Genomic DNA, 21432 nt, shown 5'->3' on the forward strand with positions numbered 1-21432 from the left:
TCCACCCAAGGTAGGTTAAGGTCTCTTTCAGCAGTGGGGCGAGCCTTGGTTAGATCTTTTCGCCACCGCCGAAAATGCGTAATGTCAGTAGTTTTGCATGCTGGAGTTTCCAAGGCGGCTCTCACTCGGAGCCGCTTTTCGCTGTGAGTGGAGTGCAGGCCTCCTGTACGCCTTTCTGCCCATACTACTCCTGCTCAGAGTTCTCAAAAAAATCAGGAATGACCGGGCCCGAGTTATCCTTGTGGCTCCGGACTGGGTTCGGAGTGTCTGGTATCCTGAGCTGTTGAGCATGTCCATCAGTACTCAGATCAGGCGGCACCTTCGGGAAGATCTTCTGTTGCAGCGATGGGGAAGGTTCTCCACCTGAACCGGTCAGCCCTCCGCCTTCATGGATGAAGATTGAGACATTTGACCTTCTGCCCTAAGTCTGTGATGTTTCTTGGCAACTCAGCGTCCCTCCACCAAAACCGTATACACCAACCGTCGGGATAAATTTGTGGCATGGTGTGTTGAGAAACAGGTTGATCCCCTATCTGTTCCCCTTTCTCAGGTTTTTCTGTTTGTCCTAACCTTGGCTCAGCAGGGCTGTACATTGGGCACTTTGAAGGGTTATCTCTGCCCTTTCTGTGCTCCCTTTGACCCGCTTCAATCATGCACTTTTAAGCCCCATCACCTTACCATCAAGACTGCTTTTCTGGGGGGAATTTTATCTGTCCGGAGAGTCAGTGAACTACAGGCGTTGTCCTCTCAGGCTCCCTACATCTAATTTTTCCCCAACAAAAAACTTTTCCTATGGACTTGAGCATCCTTCTTGCGGAGGGTAGTCACCCTGTTCCACGTAAGCCAGTCCATCACTTTGGCTACCTTTTACGCTGCAACTTATTCCTCTAAGGAAGAGGAGAGAATCCACCAGCTTGACCCAAAAAGAGCATTATCGTTGAGCGCACAAAACTATTCCAGATGGGCCAGCAACTCTTCATGGGGTATGTCGGGACAAAAAAGGGACCGCTGTGCAGAAACACGCTCTCTCCTGATTGATCGTGCTCTTCATTAAAATCTGCTATGCATTGGCCTAGAAGCAACCCCCTGAGGGTCTGCATGCTCATTCCAGCAGAGCAAAGGCTGTGACCATTGCATTAGCATGCATACGTCTGGTCCTGGACAACTGCCAGGCAGCAATGTGGGCCTCTTTACCCATGTGTACTAAGTACTGCTGCCTGGAGAGTCCTGTCCTTCTGTTTCAGGCACTTTTCCCATTCAGTTCTGCAGAAAATTTTGGCGTGAGATCGTTTTGCAGACCCATCTCTGGGGAGCTATTGTTTGGTTATCTGTTGTAAGGTAAGGAGTCTGCTGCTGCAAGTCTTTATAAGATAACCAAGTTACTTTCCTTCAGTATTGCCATATCTGGTAGAACTCTATCTAGCTGCAGATTCCTTACCAACCCTCCCATCCTCATCACTCTGCAAACAAATTTCTAGGGACAGGGCTGCTCACCTTTCAGGGCCCTAGTTTTACACACCAGTTGTCAGTGTTCTTGGCGCCAGAGGTACTGCTCAAGTAAAATTCCGGATCCAGTCTGATTCCTGGGGAAAATTCTAAGATAAGGAATCTGCGGCTAGATAATCTCTAACAGTTAAGGTGTTACTGAAGGTAAGTAATTTGTTGTTTTATGAATTTTGCAGGTGCACATTTTTAACCCAGGTACATTTCCTGTCATTGAAAATATGAATTTTAGCTTAGATGATGACCTGAATATGTTTTGGGAGTTTACTCTGTAGTCCTCTATTTCAAACTGGAAGTCTACCAGGGATAGAGAGCAATTTGGGAATAGCATTTGATGCCCTGATGCCAAGCCCTGTATGTGAATATTTGGAAGAATTGAAGTCAAAAGGAAATTGGAATTTCTAAATAAAATGCCACACATGGTAAAATGTGTACAAATGTTTCCTGAGACATCTCACACTTGGATCACAGGGTTGATGCATACATATTTTAAAGTGAATACCCGTTTAGACTGTTTTCATAGTGTAATATTTTATAGCACATCTAGGGTGGTCATTTTGCACAATCTCATTGCAGAAACTGTTTCCAGCCTTCAGCTTTAATCCTACATATCATGTGTTAGTCTGATTAAATCAACTGAAGCAAACCAAGACTACAGCACCCAGAATGCATTAGGTTGTCACATGAAAGTTCAGGGCCAGAAAAAGTGCCCATGAAGAAATGGAGTGAAGGTGGACACCCAAGGTACAATTGAGGAATAAAAGTATTTTTCATGTGTATGTTTTAAAATGGGATTTCAGGTTCCTTAAGAGCTTTGTTCACCATTCTTACCTATATGTTCAGTATTTGCACTAGATATGGATATATATTTTGATCAATTTATTGAACATTAAAGCTTTCGTTAAAATTATAATAAAACCAACTAGCTAAAAGAAAGTCTTAATGTTGAAAAAGTAAAAATTGATTGTGCCAAAATAACTAATTAAGCATGGAATTAATGATTCCAGAACAGCTCTAGACCTCTCCGCAGCCTTCGACACTGTCTCCCACAGCACTCTCGCTACCAAACTCCATGCTGCTGGCATACAGGGAACCGCCCTCGACTCGGTCCGATCCTTCCTCACCAGCAGAACCCAAAGGATCAGACTCCCACCCTTCCTCCCCGAACCCACAGAGATCAGCTGCAGAGTACCCCAAGGATCCTCGCTCAGCCCCGCGCTCTTCAACATCTACATGGCCCCCTCACCGCCATCGTCGGACAGCACGGGCTCAGCATAGTATCTTACGCCAACGACACCGACACCCAGCTCATCCTCTCTCTCACGAAGAACCCCGAATACACTAGACTCTGATTTCAAGAAGGAATGAAAGACGTTGCAGCATGGATGAGCGACAGCTGCCTAAAACTGAACTCTGAGAAGTCCGAGGTCCTTGTCTTCGTTCACGGCGTGGGACAGCTCCTGGTGGTTCCCTGCCCTTGGAAACCCACCCACCACGACGGACCACGCCCGGAACCTCAGCATCATCCTAGACTACTCCCTCACCATGACCCACCAGATCAACGCCGTCGCCTCGACCTGCTTCAACTCCCTCCGCAAGACCTTCAAGTGGATCCCCCTCAAAAACAGAAAGACCGTCACCCACGATCTCGTTACCAGCAGGCTGGACTATGGTAACTCCCTCTATGCCGCAATCCACAAAACCCTGCTACACAAGCTCCAAACCATCCAGAACACCGCAGCCAGACTCGTCCTTGGAACCCCACGACCCGAGCACATGACCCCGCACCTACAAGACCTCCACTGGCTCCCCATCGAGAAGAGAGTAGCCTTCAAGCTACTCACCCATGCCTATAAATCCCTCCACAACATCGGACCCAAATACCTCAACGAAAGAGTCTCCTTCCACGTACCCAAAAGGGACCTCCGCTCCGCCGACCTCGCCCTGGCGGAGACCCCACGCATCCGCAGAACCAGAGCAGGCGGAAGAGCCTTCTCCAACGTCGCAGCAAAGACCTGGAACGAGCTCCCAGTCAACAACAGACACTCCCCCACTCTGCACACCTTCATGTAGAACCTCAAGACTTGGCTTTTCCACTGATCCGGAGCTGCACACCACCCACCCACCCCACCCCACCCCACCCGAAGTTCCTTGAGACCCTCACGGGCTAGTAGCGTGCTTTATAAGCCCCTGATTAACTGATGTTTCTTCGTTTGAGGGATAGGCTTTTAAGCTGTATGTTAATATACGGATAAGCCCAAGATTTGCATCTGAGTTTCTCTCTTACTTGATAGAGCTGCACCACTCTGGTGTATGCTGAGGACAGCAGTGAATAGTTATAAAATCCGAAACTGCTCTGGTGTGTACCTAAAATAGACAAGTATTAATGGAGCATCTCGAACATGTGAACTTAAAAAGTTTTATAATTACGTTACTCCGCAAAGCTCCACCTTGTACTATTAGTTTTTCAAATCTAATTTGTCAGGAGTAACTTCCTCTGCAGTTTATATAATTTGCTTATATTTGCAAAATGTTGTGTGCGTTGTCTTGACATTATTCATACCTGTTTACACATTTGTATACAAGTTTACTTAATTCTAATCGTGCTGCTTTTGTATTTTTTAGGCTTCAAGACAAAGTTCAAGAAACAATAGATGCCCTTCGACGTGCTGGTATAAAAATATGGGTGCTCACAGGAGATAAACATGAAACAGCAGTCAGTGTCAGCTTATCATGCGGACATTTCCATAGAACTATGAATATACTTGAGCTTGTGCAGCAGAAATCGGACCATGAATGTGCAGAACAGCTACGACAGCTTGCCAGGAGGTATGTGGGTATATTGATGCATATCCTTCTGTATATTCAATGTAAAATAACTGTAAGAATGTAACCCAGCCAAAGCCTACACCAAAGCAACTACACATTACTCCTGCATGGCCTGTTGTGAATGCAACATTCTGTGTTCTTGCTACATTTAAATGCTAGTGATAGAAATCGTTTTGATTTTCTACAGGATTACATATACAGAATCGTAAAGTTGGACTACTAGTGCATTGATCTTAACCTAATAGTAATTAAGGAGGAAGGCTGTTAAAAAAAAATAGATAGCACAAATGGCCATCTGTGTCTTTAAATACCATAGGAATTTAGTCAGTGTGTGAAATTATGGTTCCACTTGACTTCTGTGCACAGTGAGAAGTAGAGGTAAGAACTGAGAGTGGAAGAATGCAGGGATAGTTTGGCCATTAGACCAGCGAGGACACGAATAAATGGCAGTAAACATGCGGATAGTACAATATACTTAGTGTTCGAGTAAGCTAACAATATATAACCTATACATCACAGTCTTTTTGGTCTGTCACAACTTTCTGGTAACAAAGTATGAAATGGCAAATGCAAAATAGTTTTCGGAAACCATTTTGTCTCGGAAAGGAGACTTGTCTTGATTAATTGATTAGAAGGTTGATGATACATCCACCACTAGTAATGCATTAAAACATTGGAATCTCATTAACAATATGCCAGTATTTCTACATATGGAACTATATATAAGATTCTATATTTAAAACGCCTTGTTTGTTCACATGTAGGCCACTGGTTATACACACTATATATGATTCATTCTTAGTAAGCAATAAGGAAGACGTCGCAAAGCCTACTGGAAAGTGGGGGCGCACTTTTGTATCTCTATTGTCTCAGGAAACATATTTTTTTGCAACTTTGACTTAGGTGCTAGCCATCTGTTTCAGTACGGGAGGGCTTTTTTAGTGTGACCTCTACTGGGAGCTTGCTTTAAGTCAGAACACTGTATTATAAGAGGCCATTAGCTATATCCAAAGATCTGACAAATTGTGAATTACGGTAGGAGGCCTGTATATTACGCTACAGTCTGGAGCCTGCATCTACTACATGAGGCATTGTAGGATAAACTTGCTTTGCTTTGTTTGCCTGGGTACCAGTACTAATTACGCTACTTAAAGTATGTGAACTTGAGGCTGGCTTTTCAGACCATAATCATGTTTAAGCAACAGTGCAGCCAATTCATGTTCCATATATTCATGTGATCTCTACAGATGCTGGTGCAAACATGATTCAAACTTGGCTGGTTTTGAGAATAATTCTGACAGAAAGATAATGTACAGAGCAGCTGTCATTCCACTGTTTATACCCCTCTTCTCATTTTGTGCCTGCCAGGGAAAATAATCTAGGGTGTGCAGTTGCAGACTAAACTATCCTTGATGCAGCGTGTGAGTAATGTATTGCACCTGGTATTGTGAAAGTGTGAGACCAGTCTCCAATTGCATTGCAGCAAAGATAGTCCATTTGCCAGTAAGGTCATCCTCTAGCACCTTAATGGAACCATTCTGGGTAGTGAAATTACATCTTATCAATGTGTAGGCCTTTGTTGTGCCAAATAGGCTTCCTCCACTTGTATGACCCTGCAAAATTAGAAAATTTGTGTGTGCTGAAGACCTTAATGCTAGCATTGTGGAGTTATCTGGGCACATCTGTTTACCTGGTATGGCTTTCCAAAACTACAGTGTGTCCAAACCAGTGGTCTCCCCATATTGGTCCTGTTAATGTTAGCACAGGTAGTGATGGTGAGAGATGAAGTGGGGCTCTTGTGGCAATGTGTAATTAAGTACTACCACTTTTTTCACCATCTGGACCCTTCCCCAGAGTAAAATGTGCAAGCTCAACCATCTACATCTAACGTTACATCTACATACACCTACATTGATGGCACTGCATAGACAACCACTTCTTTTGAAATAAGTTGACAATTGAATTAATATTACTACAATTCCAAAACATTAGGCCAGCTCTACATCTATCTCAGTTTTATTATTCATTTAGTTTTTTCATTTTATTTTTTCCCTAACTGTAACTCTTATGTATGTAATATAAATATGATCCTTGACCTAGCCTTTACAATTAATTTAATACAGTTTTTACTTTGCATATAGTTTATTTCTCAGAATCACAACCTGAAAAATAAATAAACCTGTTGAAATTGATCTGCTAGACATCGATGTTTGCATGTAATGCATAATTCAGACATGGCAAACTGAATTGGAGGTATTTTATACATCCTGTGTATTTACCCCTATAGTTTGGTAATGGTATTTACAGCACTCTCCCTTCTCTGGGCCTGTGTGGTTTCGCCTTGCTTGTTCATACATGTTTATTTGTGCAAAATGTAACTTCTTTGTGAAAAACTGTGGTTTTGTTGGTTACTGCTCAAGTTCTTCTGCTCTCATATTGCGGACAGCAGAGTATCTTACACCCAGGCTTGTGGACAGCTATGTGTGAGCTGAAGAAGCACTTCTGAAATGTAGAGAAGCATTTCTGCAGAAGCACTACTGGGAGAATGCCCACCATGCATAATAAAAGTTATGTTGAGTTCAAATGCCTACATTGTGACTAATAGGCACCTTAAAAGCATCAAGTGAGGCCAAATCAAGATGTAACACATTGATGTGGTAAGAGGTTTTTGACTCTGCTTCCAGCTGGAAAGAAATCTCCCTGTCTGCAGGTTTCACCTTTGCAGAGTACTGGAAACAGTAGCTGATAGTAAAAGATATGCGTAGATAGATCGTCCTACAGTCTTTATCTATAATACCTGGAGAGGCATTGTTAAGGTGTGAGCCTCACATCAATGTATTAGTTTAGTTTCTTTGAATTGTAATATTGAGGATCATAATATTCCAAAAAAGGTACCTTATGTCAAGTACTAGCTTTTCACATAGCAAGGATTTGGCAATTAAAAAAAAATATCAAACTTTGTGGTAAATATAGGTAGAGAAATACTTGTTTGAAGTAAGCACTCGAGACCTGTTTGAAAGCCCAAATGCAAGTGGATATAAATGGCTGAACCAAAATGTGGGATAGCTTATTGGCAAGAGATAACTGGTGTACACCAACGTTCAAGCAACTGTAGCAGAAATCTACTGTTAAGCATAGGTCTGGGGTAGTGTTTGGTTGTACTGGTGCAGGGCAGGAGGATTTCAATTGGAATGCAATAGTCCTAGAAATAGTTAATCAACAAACTATTCAAGCTGAGATTCAAAATTTGCACTAGTCCGTCACAGAGCATGTGCAACACCAATGTACACAAAAAAAAAGACTGATAGATTGAGAACGCACTACAAATTAACTTGAAAATCATAGCAAAATCAATATATCTTATTTATTGTATCTTTTAGCATCTGAAAAAGTAAGCATTTAGCCTGCCGAAAGGTAGGATGTTGAATGCAAAGTGAAGAACTGATATGGCTGAGAATTGAGACAAAGGAAAGGTATTCAGTACTTCGTTCCTCTGTTTGTGTTAGTAAAAAGGAAAGACTCAATGTTTTTATTATTAGTTAAAGCTTGATGTTGGCTCAAAAAATGACCACATAAGTATATTGTTTATAACAAATTTGAAGACTTTATTGGACAATGATGGATGGATGGATGGAAGAGGAGAGATAGTATCTCCCTTTGATCATGGACTAGGCATTTCGAAGGGGCCGTGTCCAGTTAACACATGGTCTGACTCCACTGTAAATTGCCTTTAGCTATGCTCTGTGTCAGTTTCCATAACACCTGTGCACGCCGCCTTTGCCCATGCACTGTGCATGGGTGGTGGTGCCCTCTCTGCCCCCTCTGCATGCTTCGATTCCTTTGTCCAGAGTCAGGAGGATTTAGGCAGCGAACATGGCCTTGTGTTGGGACCTAAACAAGGCTTGGGTCCATTTGGACAGTGAGGATTTTTAAATTTTCATTTCACGAAATGTGAGATGCAGTATGTGAACTGAATAATCAAAGGAGGGGGGAGGCAGAGTAAGGATCCTTTCAGTCTCCGTAGTATAATCTCTTAATCAGGAAGGGGAAAGGATCACTGGTCCTGCTTAAACCATGGTTTTGCAGGTCGGAAGTTGGTATCTCCCAAAATATAACCCTCATACACGTGTATGTTGGAAACTTCTCTGAGCGGTATATACTGTGTCCCCGCTTTTTTTTACACGTGCGTGCATAATCATTGGGTCATTTTTTGTGTGTGCACCCTCCACCAGGAGGTTTTACCTTAGGTTTAAGGCAGTAGTGATCGTGGAACAGTGGAGGAGGTGGTTGATGGTTCTTAAAAAGTCCGGACAGCCAGAGAGAGAATTTTTAATGAATCTGGATTCGGACTATAGATAAAATTGTATGTGCAACCTATGAATTGATAAGGAATTCAAGTGCACTTCATATAGAAATTTAAAAAAAGGTCAACATGTTTCAGCCTTGGGTAGTCAGAAGATCAATAGGCTTTCGTCAGGACCAATAGGGGTGAAATAGTGAAAAAAGTGTGAAGAATAAAAGGTTTATTGACCTGATCCTTCATGAGATAAAGGCTTCATTGTACCTATAAGAGAAATAGACAAACATACACACAACGGACAGGGAGATAGGGTGTAGGAGACATATAATTATGTACAAAAGTACTTTTATGAAATCAATTGATTTCGGCAAAGAACTAGAAAATGGCAATACTTTTCATTGAACCACACTCATTTCTGGCATCAACTCTTCCATTGTCATGCTTCAGCAGGCGTTGGTGATTCGATTTATACTGTAGTGTGGTGCCCATAATTCTAAGATTTTACTTGGTCTTGTGCGTGGTCTATAGTGAGATGGCTATAACATGAACCGCCTGGTGAATTGCGTTTATAACGCTGCATACATTCAGTGCTTAGATGGTGCACTATTCGTGCGTGCAGTGATTTTGCAAAATGGTAATATACATATGCTCCTTTCAAATCTTGTTTTTCAAATGGTTTCATAAATAAAACAGATAAGTTCCTATTTTATCCATTTTGTTATACTTTAGCGCGTAGCCTAAAATGTAATGCGCCCGCTCTAGGTGCTCGTGGTAAAATGGTTTGCCCGGTCTTACTGCGTACCTTAATTAAATCAAGAAATTGCTTCTTCGGGGAGTTAGGCTGGACGAGAGAGGTCTCACTGCAAGGTTGTTAAGAGGAAAAGGGTTAGGGAAGAGGGTTTAATACTTGCGGTTCTTTTTTCTTGAGAGAGCCCGCTCTCTTCAGTTACCTTAGTTCCTTCTGCTCGGTCCCGGCAGCTTGTGCTGGCTCTGCCTTTCGTCACCCGGAATCGGAGTGTGTACGTTTCCGGGTGATTTTGTACTTCATGGCGGTAGTAATGGAAAAAATACTACAGCGGTAGTAATGGAAAAAATACTACAGCGCATTAATGTAATTGGGAAATATAAAATGTTGGTAATGCTGTATTAATAAAATATTACTGAAATGAAAGTTCCGTATCAAAATTAGAAATAAAAGGGAATTTAATTTGATTCGTGGAACTGTTAGTTTTGGTTCTAGTATTAGCCCTGGAAGGGCCAATTGTCGTTGAGGATGCCCTTTATTTCAGGGTTGTGGATTTAAATCACATCATTGGGTACGTGTGATCAAAGGGGGGGGGGGGAAGGGAGACCGTTTTGTTGCAAATCTGTGAGCTACCTGTTGCTTCTTTAGGAAATCTGTATCAAAACTAAGATGGGAGACTTATTGGGTCTTGTGTTGGTATTGTTGTCCATTATGACGATGCTAATCTTGAGGGGGAATGGGGGGAAAGGGGGGGGGGGGTTCATGTTTATAGACCACTGTGGTTAGGGTACGTGTGACTTTTTGAGAAAGTGGATTCTCATGATTGAATCATCTATTGAGGGATAACCAAGGAATGGAATCGTTGAGACCCAAGGTATCTGTTTTGAGCCTGTGGACCCAACGTTGTTCCTTCTCGAATAGGATTTTGGCTGCATTTCTGTCTATTGTATCTAGAGTTTCTAAGATCACCCAGTGTAAGTCGTCTACTGTATGATTTAGTTCTTTGTAGTGTGACGACATTTTAGTTGTGGTTTTCTTGCAGTTAACGTTGCTCCGATGTTCACAGAGTCGTTGTTTTGCCTTGCGGCATGTCATTCCTATGTACCTCATGTCACACGGACAGGTGATCATGTAGACGACATGACTTGTGTTGCAGTTGGTGTGCTTTTTTAATTTCCATAGGAAATTCGGAAGTAGCTGCAGTTCTTTTGTTGGTTCTGTAGTTGTGCAAGCTACACAAGTACCACATGGATAATGTCCAGTTTTTGGGGGGTTATTCCATAATCCTGGTTGTTGTTTCTTTTTCTTCGGTGGTGGTCTAGTGTGGACCAGTAGATCTTTAATGTTTTTGCTCCTTTTGTTGGCAAATCTTGGTTTTGACCAGGTCAGGGTATTGGATGTTATGATTTTCCAATTGCGGTTGATTATCTTCTTTACCTGATTTGTGATCGGACTGTAAGTGGTGACACAGGTGGTCCTGTTGTCGATCTCTTTTGGGCGACTTTCAAGTAGAGACTCTCTCGGTTGCTTTCTGGCACGTTTTTTGCAGGAGTTAATTACTTTCCTGGGGTAATCTCTAACTGTGACTTTTTCACATAGATCAGTAGCTTGAGTTTTGTAATCTGTCAAGGAGCTGCAGTTTCTCCTTAATCGTAGGAACTGGCTGTAGGGAAGGTGTTCTCTCAACGGTCGAGGATGGAAACTATTGAAAGATAACAGACTGTTTTTTGACGTCGGTTTGAAAAATGTTTTCGTTAGTAGGGTGTTTCCTTCAGAGAAAATGGTGATGTCCAAAAAATCAAGACTTAGTGCATTGGCCGTATACGTGAATTTCAAGCATTCATCTTGATTGTTCAACCACCTATGAAAATCTTTTAGAGATGTTGTCTCTCCTTGCCAGATTAGCAGGATATCGTCGATATATCTCTTCCAAAAGAGTATATGACGAACGAAGGGGTTGTTTTCATTATGTATGTAGGTCTGCTCAAAAGTACTTACATAAAGGAAGAATGCCCCCACCAGGAAGGCCTATTGTCTCTGGAATCAATTCCATCCTAGAGCCACTATCGGAATTTGCGGACCAGTATTTGAGACCATTGGTCCAAAAAACGCCTACCTACCTAAAAGACACACGTGATTTGATCAACATGTTACTCGATTTTGAGTACTCAGAGAACACTATGCTCTTGGTAGGATTAGACGTCGAGAGTCTCTACACTAGTCTGCCACAACAGAAGACTTTAGAGACTCTTGAAACAATACTTTTTAACACCGACTGGCCCTATAAAACTCCAAGACATTTTGTACTGGAATGTTGTAGATTGGCCCTTACGGAGAATTTCTTCCAGTATAAGGATGCCCTCTACCTCCAGCAACACGGCACGTCAATGGGCAGCACCTTTGCGCCAAGCATGGCCGGTTTGTATGTAAGTACTTTTGAGCAGACCTACATACATAATGAAAACAACCCCTTCGTTCGTCATATACTCTTTTGGAAGAGATATATCGACGATATCCTGCTAATCTGGCAAGGAGACACAACATCTCTAAAAGATTTTCATAGGTGGTTGAACAATCAAGATGAATGCTTGAAATTCACGTATACGGCCAATGCACTAAGTCTTGATTTTTTGGACATCACCATTTTCTCTGAAGGAAACACCCTACTAACGAAAACATTTTTCAAACCGACGGCAAAAAACAGTCTGTTATCTTTCAATAGTTTCCATCCTCGACCGTTGAGAGAAAACCTTCCCTACAGCCAGTTCCTACGATTAAGGAGAAACTGCAGCTCCTTGACAGATTACAAAATTCAAGCTACTGATCTATGTGAAAAACTCACAGTTAGAGATTACCCCAGGAAAGTAATTAATTCCTGCAAAAAACGTGCCAGAATCCAACCGAGAGAGTCTCTACTTGAAAGTCGCCCAAAAGGGATCGACAACAGGACCACCTGTGTCACCACTTACAGTCCGATCACAAATCAGGTAAAGAAGATAATCAACCGCAATTGGAAAATCATAACATCCAATACCCTGACCTGGTCAAAACCAAGATTTGCCAACAAAAGGAGCAGAAACATTAAAGATCTACTGGTCCACACTAGACCACCACCGAAGAAAAAGAAACAACAACCAGAATTATGGAATAACCCCCCAATAACTGGACATTATCCATGTGGTACTTGTGTAGCTTGCACAACTACAGAACCAACAAAAGAACTGCAGCTACTTCCGAATTTCCTATGGAAATTAAAAAAGCACACCAACAGCAACACAAGTCATGTCGTCTACATGATCACCTGTCCGTGTGACATGAGGTACATAGGGATGACATGCCGCAAGGCAAAACAACGACTCTGTGAACATCGGAGCAACGTTAACTGCAAGAAAATCACAACTAAAATGTCGTCACACTACAAAGAACTAAATCATACAGTAGACGACTTACACTGGGTGATCTTAGAAACTCTAGATACAATAGACAGAAATGCAGCAAAAATCCTATTCGAGAAGGAACAACGTTGGGTCCACAGGCTCAAAACAGATACCTTGGGTCTCAACGATTCCATTCCTTGGTTATCCCTCAATAGATGATTCAATCATGAGAATCCACTTTCTCAAAAAGTCACACGTACCCTAACCACAGTGGTCTATAAACATGAACCCCCCCCTTTCCCCCCCCATTCCCCCTCAAGATTAGCATCGTCATAATGGACAACAATACCAACACAAGACCCAATAAGTCTCCCATCTTAGTTTTGATACAGATTTCCTAAAGAAGCAACAGGTAGCTCACAGATTTGCACCAAAACGGTCTCCCTTCCCCCCCCCCCCCCTTTGATCACATGTACCCAATGATGTGATTTAAATCCACAACCCTGAAATAAAGGGCATCCTCAACGACAATTGGCCCTTCCAGGGCTAATACTAGAACCAAAACTAACAGTTCCACGAATCAAATTAAATTCCCTTTTATTTCTAATTTTGATACGGAACTTTCATTTCAGTAATATTTTATTAATACAGCATTACCAACATTTTATATTTCCCAATTACATTAATGCGCTGTAGTATTTTTTCCATTACTACCGCTGTAGTATTTTTTCCATTACTACCGCCATGAAGTACAAAATCACCCGGAAACGTACACACTCCGATTCCGGGTGACGAAAGGCAGAGCCAGCACAAGCTGCCGGGACCGAGCAGAAGGAACTAAGGTAACCGAAGAGAGCGGGCTCTCTCAAGAAAAAAGAACCGCAAGTATTAAACCCTCTTCCCTAACCCTTTTCCTCTTAACAACCTTGCAGTGAGACCTCTCTCGTCCAGCCTAACTCCCCGAAGAAGCAATTTCTTGATTTAATTAAGGTACGCAGTAAGACCGGGCAAACCATGTTACCACGAGCACCTAGAGCGAGCGCATTACATTTTAGGCTACGCGCTAAAGTATAACAAAATGGGTAAAATAGGAACTTATCTGGTTTATTTATGAAACCATTTGAAAAACAAGATTTGAAAGGAGCATATGTATATTACCATTTTGCAAAATCACTGCACGCACGAATAGTGCACCATCTAAGCACTGAATGTATGCAGCGTTATAAACGCAATTCACAAGGCGGTTCATGTTATAGCCATCTCACTATAGACCACGCACAAGACCAAGTAAAATCTTAGAATTATGGGCACCCCACTACAGTATAAATCGAATCACCAACGCCCGCCGAAGCATGACAATGGAATAGTTGACGCCAGAAATGAGTGTGGTTCAATGAAAAGTATTGCCATTTTCTAGTTCTTTGCCGAAATCAATTGATTTCATAAAAGTACATTTTGTACATAATTATATGTCTCCTACACCCTATCTCCCTGTCCGTTGTGTGTATGTTTGTCTATTTCTCTTATAGGTACAATGAAGCCTTTATCTCATGAAGGATCAGGTCAATAAACCTTTTATTCTTCATACTTTTTTCACTATTTCACCCCTATTGGTCTTGACGAAAGCCTATTGATCTCCTGACTACCCAAGGCTGAAACATGTTGACCTCTTTTTAAATTTCTATATGAAGTGCACTTGAATTCCTTATCAATTCATAGGTTGCACATACAATTTTATCTATAGTCCGAATCCAGATTCATTAAAAATTCTCTCTCTGGCTGTCCGGACTTTTTAAGAACCATCAACCGCCTCCTCCACTGTTCCACGATCACTACTGCCTTAAACCTAAGGTAAAACCTCCTGGTGGAGGGTGCACACACAAAAAATGACCCAATGATTACGCACGCACGTGTAAAAAAAGCGGGGACACAGTATATACCGCTCAGAGAAGTTTCCAACATACACGTGTATGAGGGTTATATTTTGGGAGATACCAACTTCCGACCTGCAAAACCATGGTTTAAGCAGGACCAGTGATCCTTTCCCCTTCCTGATTAAGAGAGTATGTGAACTGAAGCCATCAGCTTAAAATGAGCACGCCTTGTGATGCAACGTTTCATCTCATGAACCACGATTTGAGAAGTGCTGTAGTTGGCCACATTTAACATAGATTCTTGCTTCTTTTCCTGTCACCCAGTCCTCGTCACCTTACTCCTCTGTCCATGGCAGAATGCAGTGCTATGCATTTTTTGTCACCCTTTTTTTATTAGCTTTTATTTTTTGCCTGTGGGGAAGAGCAAATTCTACTGCACATTTTGCCACTTTTATTTTGGTCTGTGGCAGATAAGCTCCTGCGGGTTTTTCTTTTTTTAATTCCTCTTTCCCCCAAAACAGACTTAAACTGGCTGTCAAGTCCATGCGGGGCTATTTTTGTTATTGTCACGCATTTAGTTCTATGTTTAATGTTTACATTGTTATTTTTTTGGCGCAGTAGACTTATTCAAACCTTTTTTTTCAGGACTGTACTGCAAGCCTGACCTTAAAATGACCGCTTAATTGCTTTTCTATGTTTAGATTTAGGGACATCATTTAAGGATCAGGCTGTTAAGACGTCTCGCAAGATTGGCTCAAACTTTACTGCTGACATCTCATTACGGTGCCATTCTCCTCTCGTCCCTGCCCTTCTTGTCACTGTTCCATTACAGATCAGCAGTCTTGGCTCCAGCTCTTCCAATCCTATGCAAGCCAGCTGCTTTGATGTGCCTACTAGGCTGCTCATTTCATTTAAATTGCAGCCCCACTGATGCTCTTGAAAAGCCTTTCATTTTATAGACCAAGCCTTGGACAGCCAACCTGCATGCTAATGTTTATCAAACGTTCTGCAGGTCCAGCAGGTAACCTTTTGAGATCTTGAGTGCAGTGCTTCACAACCATTGCTACCACAAACATTGCCATTATTAGTACTACTATTACCATCACCTCCTTTACAGCCACTACCATTACTGGTAGCATTACCTTACCATTACCACCAAGAGCTCTCGCACCATCAATACCATGACCACAATCCTCACTACTGTCCACCATTACCATTAAATCTTTAATGTGATAAGAGACTTCTAGCCACAGATTCCTTACCTTAGAAATATCCCTAGGTATCACACATGGATCTAGAAGTTTTTCATGAGCAGTACCCCTGTGCGCTGGTTTGTGACATCATCCGTGCTGTAAGTGATGTGCTTGGTGCCTATATAGGCGCCACCACAGCTTGCGGACATCAGTTCTTATCTTTCTGTGCCAGTCAGTGCAGATCCGGAGAAAGATACCCCCAGTTGTGTTTTGACTTTCTTTTTTCAGCTTTTTGTCGAAGTTTTTTTAGACTCATCTCCTGGTGTGGCAGGGTTGTCTACGAGGAAGGCTGGATTCAAGTCCTGCGACACGTGTCTCTGGCAAATGTCTGTGAAGGACCCGCACCTCATCTGTCTCTGGTGACGCAGAGCACAACCACGGCACCAAGACCTGCATCGATTGTTACACCATGCATCCCAAGTCCTCGAGGGAGGGATCCCTCAAGCTCCTTGCCGCTTCCCACTGAAAGAAGTCGCAGAGGTCTACAATTTCACTTATCCATCTAAGTGACGAGATGAGGGAGCTTCGTCACTGGAGGCCTGGCTCTGCAGTTTCGCCTGGGTTGACTCCGCACTACCCCAAGTTTCCGAAAGCCAGGGCGACCCCCGCCCAACTCTGAGAATTGTGAGGCCACCACCTCATATTTGGAAAGCCTGTCCCCACTGGAGCGCCTTCATGACCTGTGGGTACCCTACTGGCTCCCCACTGGCAGGTGGTCCCTTGGCACTAGTCAGGCCCTTTGGATCCACAGATGAATCCGGACTGGCGCCGGTCGAACCACCGCGACCCTCCCCAGTGCCAGTCCCACTGCTGACGCACCCAGCGGCACTGTCCCCTATCTTATCTCTGATACGGGTTGGCTGGCACTGACAGGAGCCATTCCCTCCAACCGGAGCACATTGCTGTGGGCTAGGACTTGGGGAAGATTGGGAGATGCCTCTGGACCCTGAAGAATACCAGCCTCTAGACCCCAATATGAACTGGTGTGAGGAATAGGCAGGCGTCTGGTGACTGGGCAATTCCCCAGGTCCTGACTTGGTCTCCTCTCCTACCGTGGAAACAGAAGAGTGTGCCACATTTGCTGTGGTGGTGGTGAGGAGGGGTCGAGGTCCTGGACCTTCACATGCCCCCTTCGGCGGTCAGGGCTGGACTTGACCGACTTGTTAGGCAGAATGGTTTCTTCGTCGGTGGCCTTATGGCGCTATGCCCAACTGGCTTTTCAGGAGATGTCCAAGCTTCGCTTATGGACATGCCCTTTGATGACTCCCATTTCTTTAGAGACCAGGCAGACTCTGCACTGGAGCGCTTTAAGGACAGCAGATATACGGCCAGCTCCTTGGGCCTTTTCATGCCCTCTGTCAACCTCAGTCCGTCTTTCACTCCTTTTGTGGCCACGGAAGGGGTTCCCAGCTGCGTCCGTACCTGTCCAGCCACCACTGCACGCAAGCTTTCCAACCCAGGAACCATCACCTGCACGACTGGAGGTCAGTACAGCTGAGTTCTCCAGATTTTCCAACTGGCTACTCCATCACTCCTGGTCATGACCGCCCCTCCATCCATGCCACCTTTTCTGATCGGCTGATGGAGGACCATCTCTCCTTTCTCCGCCAGGAAGTGGCACTTCTCTTGGCCAATGGAGCCTTAGAGAGGGTGCCAGCATCAGAAGTAGGTTGTGGTTGCTTTTCCCGCTACTTTGTGGTGCTGAAGAAGGACGGAGGCCTTCATCCTTTTGTAGGCCTGCAACCTCTCCATTTCTTCCCGAAAAAGGAGAAATTCAAAATTCCCACTCTCACACAAGTCCTGTCTGCCCTGGACTCTGGAGAATGGATGGTAGCATTGGACTTGCAGGACACATGCACATCCCCATCCTGCCTGCCCTACTGCAGTAAACGGTAGGCCATGACGTTCACAGTGCTACTCTATGGCCTTACCTGTACCCCACGTGTGTTCACCGGGATAATGGCAGTGGTTAGAGCACTTCTTTCTTGCCCCTGTCTCGATTTGTGGCTGGTGAATGCGGGCTCGTCCCAGGCAGTCCACTCCCATTTCCACACTGTGGCGGACCTCTTGCACTCCCTGGGGGAACCCCCCCCCCCCTCATTTCATCGTCTAATTTGGACAAGTCACCCTCTAGTCTAGTAATGGTGGCACGCAGGTCCTTTAGGACACTGGCGTGTTTGGAAATACACATGCCTCTAATGTAAGCTTTAAAGGCCTCCCCTAAGACCGCCCATGTGTCCACCGTTCCAGTATTTATCTGAAAATACTCTTCTATGGCCTCCCCGATTTCTAAATTAAATAAATCGTCATTGAGGGCTCTGCTGGGAAAACGCCACTGACGCTCATATCCCTCAGGCCGAGGAATCTTGAGGTGGAGCAGCACTGGTGAATGATCAGAGAATGTTCTGGGAAGGGTCTGAATAGAATGGTACCATCTGTAGGCCGCAGCGGACAAGAGCCAGTAGTCCATACGGGTCCCTGTGTCATGTTGTCCAGAGTAATGCATGTAACCGGGCTCAGAGGGGTGGCGTCGTCGCCATGTGTCTGAGAGGGAAAAGGTGTCGCATATGTCCAGGAGTACCGTTTGCGCTCGGGGTTTGGTGACCGGCGAAGTGGAGGTGCTATCCAGCGCAGGACACAATAGTATGAAATTTACATATATGGTTTAATCCATGCTGTTTTTGTGTGTAGAGTTTGAATGTATCCGGATCATATGCATGCAGTAAGACAATCTAATTAGTATAGGCATTGCAATTTAGATTACGAGAGGCTGTAAGCGGTGAGTTATCTTGTTAAATAGGATTCACAATATTAGTCATGAGGAATTTGACCTTTCCTCTGTCGTGTTGGTTTAATTAGTAACAGTAATGTGTATCTCCTGGGACACATCTTATTTCACTGACATGTTATGTGTATATATTCTATGTGCAGCTTGCATTTCTGATGGCATGTGGTAGAAGGGGCGATCACTAGAAAAGTAAAATAAAATGGAGTTGTGTTCCATTACTGAAGGATGCTGTTGAAAATGACAAATTAACATGTGCAAGTGGATTACTTGAAAAGTGCAATTTGAGTAAAGTTCTTTTTTTGAGGTTTTGTGTATTTGTTTTCCTCAAGACTTAAAGAAGACCATGTCATCCAGCATGGGTTGGTCGTTGATGGAGCCAGCCTTTCTCTTGCACTCAGGGAACACGAAAAGCTGTTCATGGATGTTTCCAGAAGTTGTTCTGCCGTTTTGTGTTGTCGGATGGCACCTCTGCAGAAGGCAAAGGTAGGCACCTACTTCCATTTCAGATAGATCATAAATGTGTGTGTGTGTGTGTCTAATCATATTTATTGATGGACTTGCATGCATGCTGACATCAAACAGATGTGAATGCATGAATTGATGCATTTACATGGACAGTGTACCTATTCCTGAACTTTTCACCTGCAAATTGTTATCAAGTCTGTTGATCTCATTAATTCAGTGGAAGCAAAACAAGACTTCAACATGCACAAAGCGTTAATCTGACATACGAAAGTCCAGAACTGGAAACTGTCAGTGACATGAGTTGACTTTTTCATTCTAAGTGAGGTCCTCTGCCCATTAAGACTATTCCTTTATGTCCTGAATTTACGCCGTAATGTGTACTGTTATAAAGACTAGTCACCCTGCATTTGCAGGCCTTTGTCTCTTCTGGCAGCAATTGGGTATGTGTGCATGTGTTATTGTAATGGTACTTGACTCGGAAGGACCACGAGAAATTAATATTAGAAATGCTATCTTGTTATCTGTAGCCAACTTTATTTTGCACAACAAAAAGTATATCATCCTCATTTGCTTCTATCAAAGGACATGTGCGTGGTTAGTATCCTTACTCTTCCGAGCCTCTACTGTTATGTTCTCATTGCCAAATTATTGCAGAAAAAATGCACAATTCATCTGCTCCCCTAAATTAGCATTTGAAATCATTCTTAGGTAGGCTTGGACAGTAATTCACCCACTACATGTCTAAACAGACTATCTTCATGAGAGGTAATATAGCTTCTGAGATGTTAAGTGATCCTTTCTGAACACCTATTCTCATCAGAATGTGAACTTTTGGCATTAGGGCTACAGCAAGTTTCTGATTTTAGTCAATCAACCTACTTTCTACTTAGTGTAAGTAAGTTAGAGGTAACTGTCTAAAAGAGAGTGCTACCATGAAGGAAGGTTCTGCACTTTCGGTGAGTGGATATCCTTGCCTCAGATGGTAGTCCTATTTCTAATTGAGACTTCTAGTTGTAGATTCCTGAGCTTTTGATTAATTTCTCCAGGTGTCAGTTTGGATTCTGAACATTTTCAGTAGTAGCTTCCACATGCCAGTAGGTGGTGTCATTTCACCTGTGTAAGATCTATGTAGGTGCCACGTCTGTTTCTGTTTTTTCCACCCCAGCAGGCGATGATTCAGAGTGTGCTCTCAGAGACACCTTAGTAATGTTGTTCAAAATTTACGGTGTGCAAAGGAATGCACCCTCCAAAAACAGCAGGTTTTAAGCTTGTAAGGATTGTCGCAAACCAATGTCTATGATAGATCCCATTAAGTGTTTGTGTGTTGCCAGGAACAAGTCACAACTCTGAGGCCTGCAGTGACAGCATGTTTGTGAATCTAAAGCCCATCCCGGACTGTGAAGTAAAACTCTATATAGCCAAACACAAGAAGACTCCGCAACAAGACTGGTCCAAGTCGAATGTTCAGTTACATTCTTGAATTAGGAGTCAATGAAGGTGCTCCAGAGGCTAGTCTTCACTGAGATTTAAATAGTCGGATAGGTCAATGAAAAAACATTTAAAAAATCAAAACGGGACGCCCCCTCTCACGTTCAACTAAAAAGGCTCCGGTGTGGCACCATGTGTTTTAATCTTGCTCCTGAAGTAGGTCGACTTGTATCGAATCCCGCAAATGGTTCTGGCACAAACTGAGTGTCCATACAAGGCCATACTTTGACTATTCAGATCTTAGCTGACTCCCTCTGGTGCGCGGTCAGGCCCCTCAGAGCCAAGAAGCCTTCTATATGGATTCTGATCCCACCTCTGATTCTGACCTCACCTCTGGCACCACCTTTCATGCCGGTTCATGCCGGTTCATAGAACCTCAACGCCTGCGCTGAATCTATTGATGCTGGGCGAGGAGATGCATATAGTACTCTCCTACTCTGCACTAGTCTCACCTCAACTAAGGTCACGTCCAAACACAGTTGAGGTGCTGCTTCCTCAACTTGATCTTCTGCTTCACTAGGGATAACACATACCCTACACTCTCTTTTCGCGCAGACTCAGTCAACGAGTATGCAGCGGGTGAATTCGCTCAGCCCTTTTATTATTATTAGTGGAATGACTTGGAGGAGTCCGATGGCCTCAATACCTCCCCTGATAGGGGTCTTCTTTAACGGCCTGGCCCAGCCACCGAAGAATCTTGTTTCTTATGCCATGGAAACATGGTAGGGCAGCCGAAGTCTTTGACACCCAGCTCCACACCTTGGAGGTAAAAGCAAATGTGCTAACGGATTTCCTCCAGCCCGGGCAACC

At 43.5% G+C, this 21432-nt stretch overlaps 1 protein-coding gene across 1 annotated transcript in view; it reads left to right on the plus strand.

The window, feature by feature from the left end:
* Positions 1-21432, plus strand: part of ATP11B (ATPase phospholipid transporting 11B (putative)) — a 602728-nt gene that overhangs the window by 314819 nt on the left and 266477 nt on the right. Inside the window, exons 19-20 of the mRNA XM_078665453.1 lie at positions 4129-4332; positions 18999-19152. Coding sequence (XP_078521579.1) covers positions 4129-4332; positions 18999-19152 — 358 coding nt within the window. The remainder of the gene's footprint in view (positions 1-4128; positions 4333-18998; positions 19153-21432) is intronic.

This window comes from Lissotriton helveticus, chromosome 11 (assembly GCF_964261635.1).
Source record: "Lissotriton helveticus chromosome 11, aLisHel1.1, whole genome shotgun sequence".
In the NCBI taxonomy this organism is placed as follows: Eukaryota; Metazoa; Chordata; class Amphibia; order Caudata; family Salamandridae; genus Lissotriton; species Lissotriton helveticus.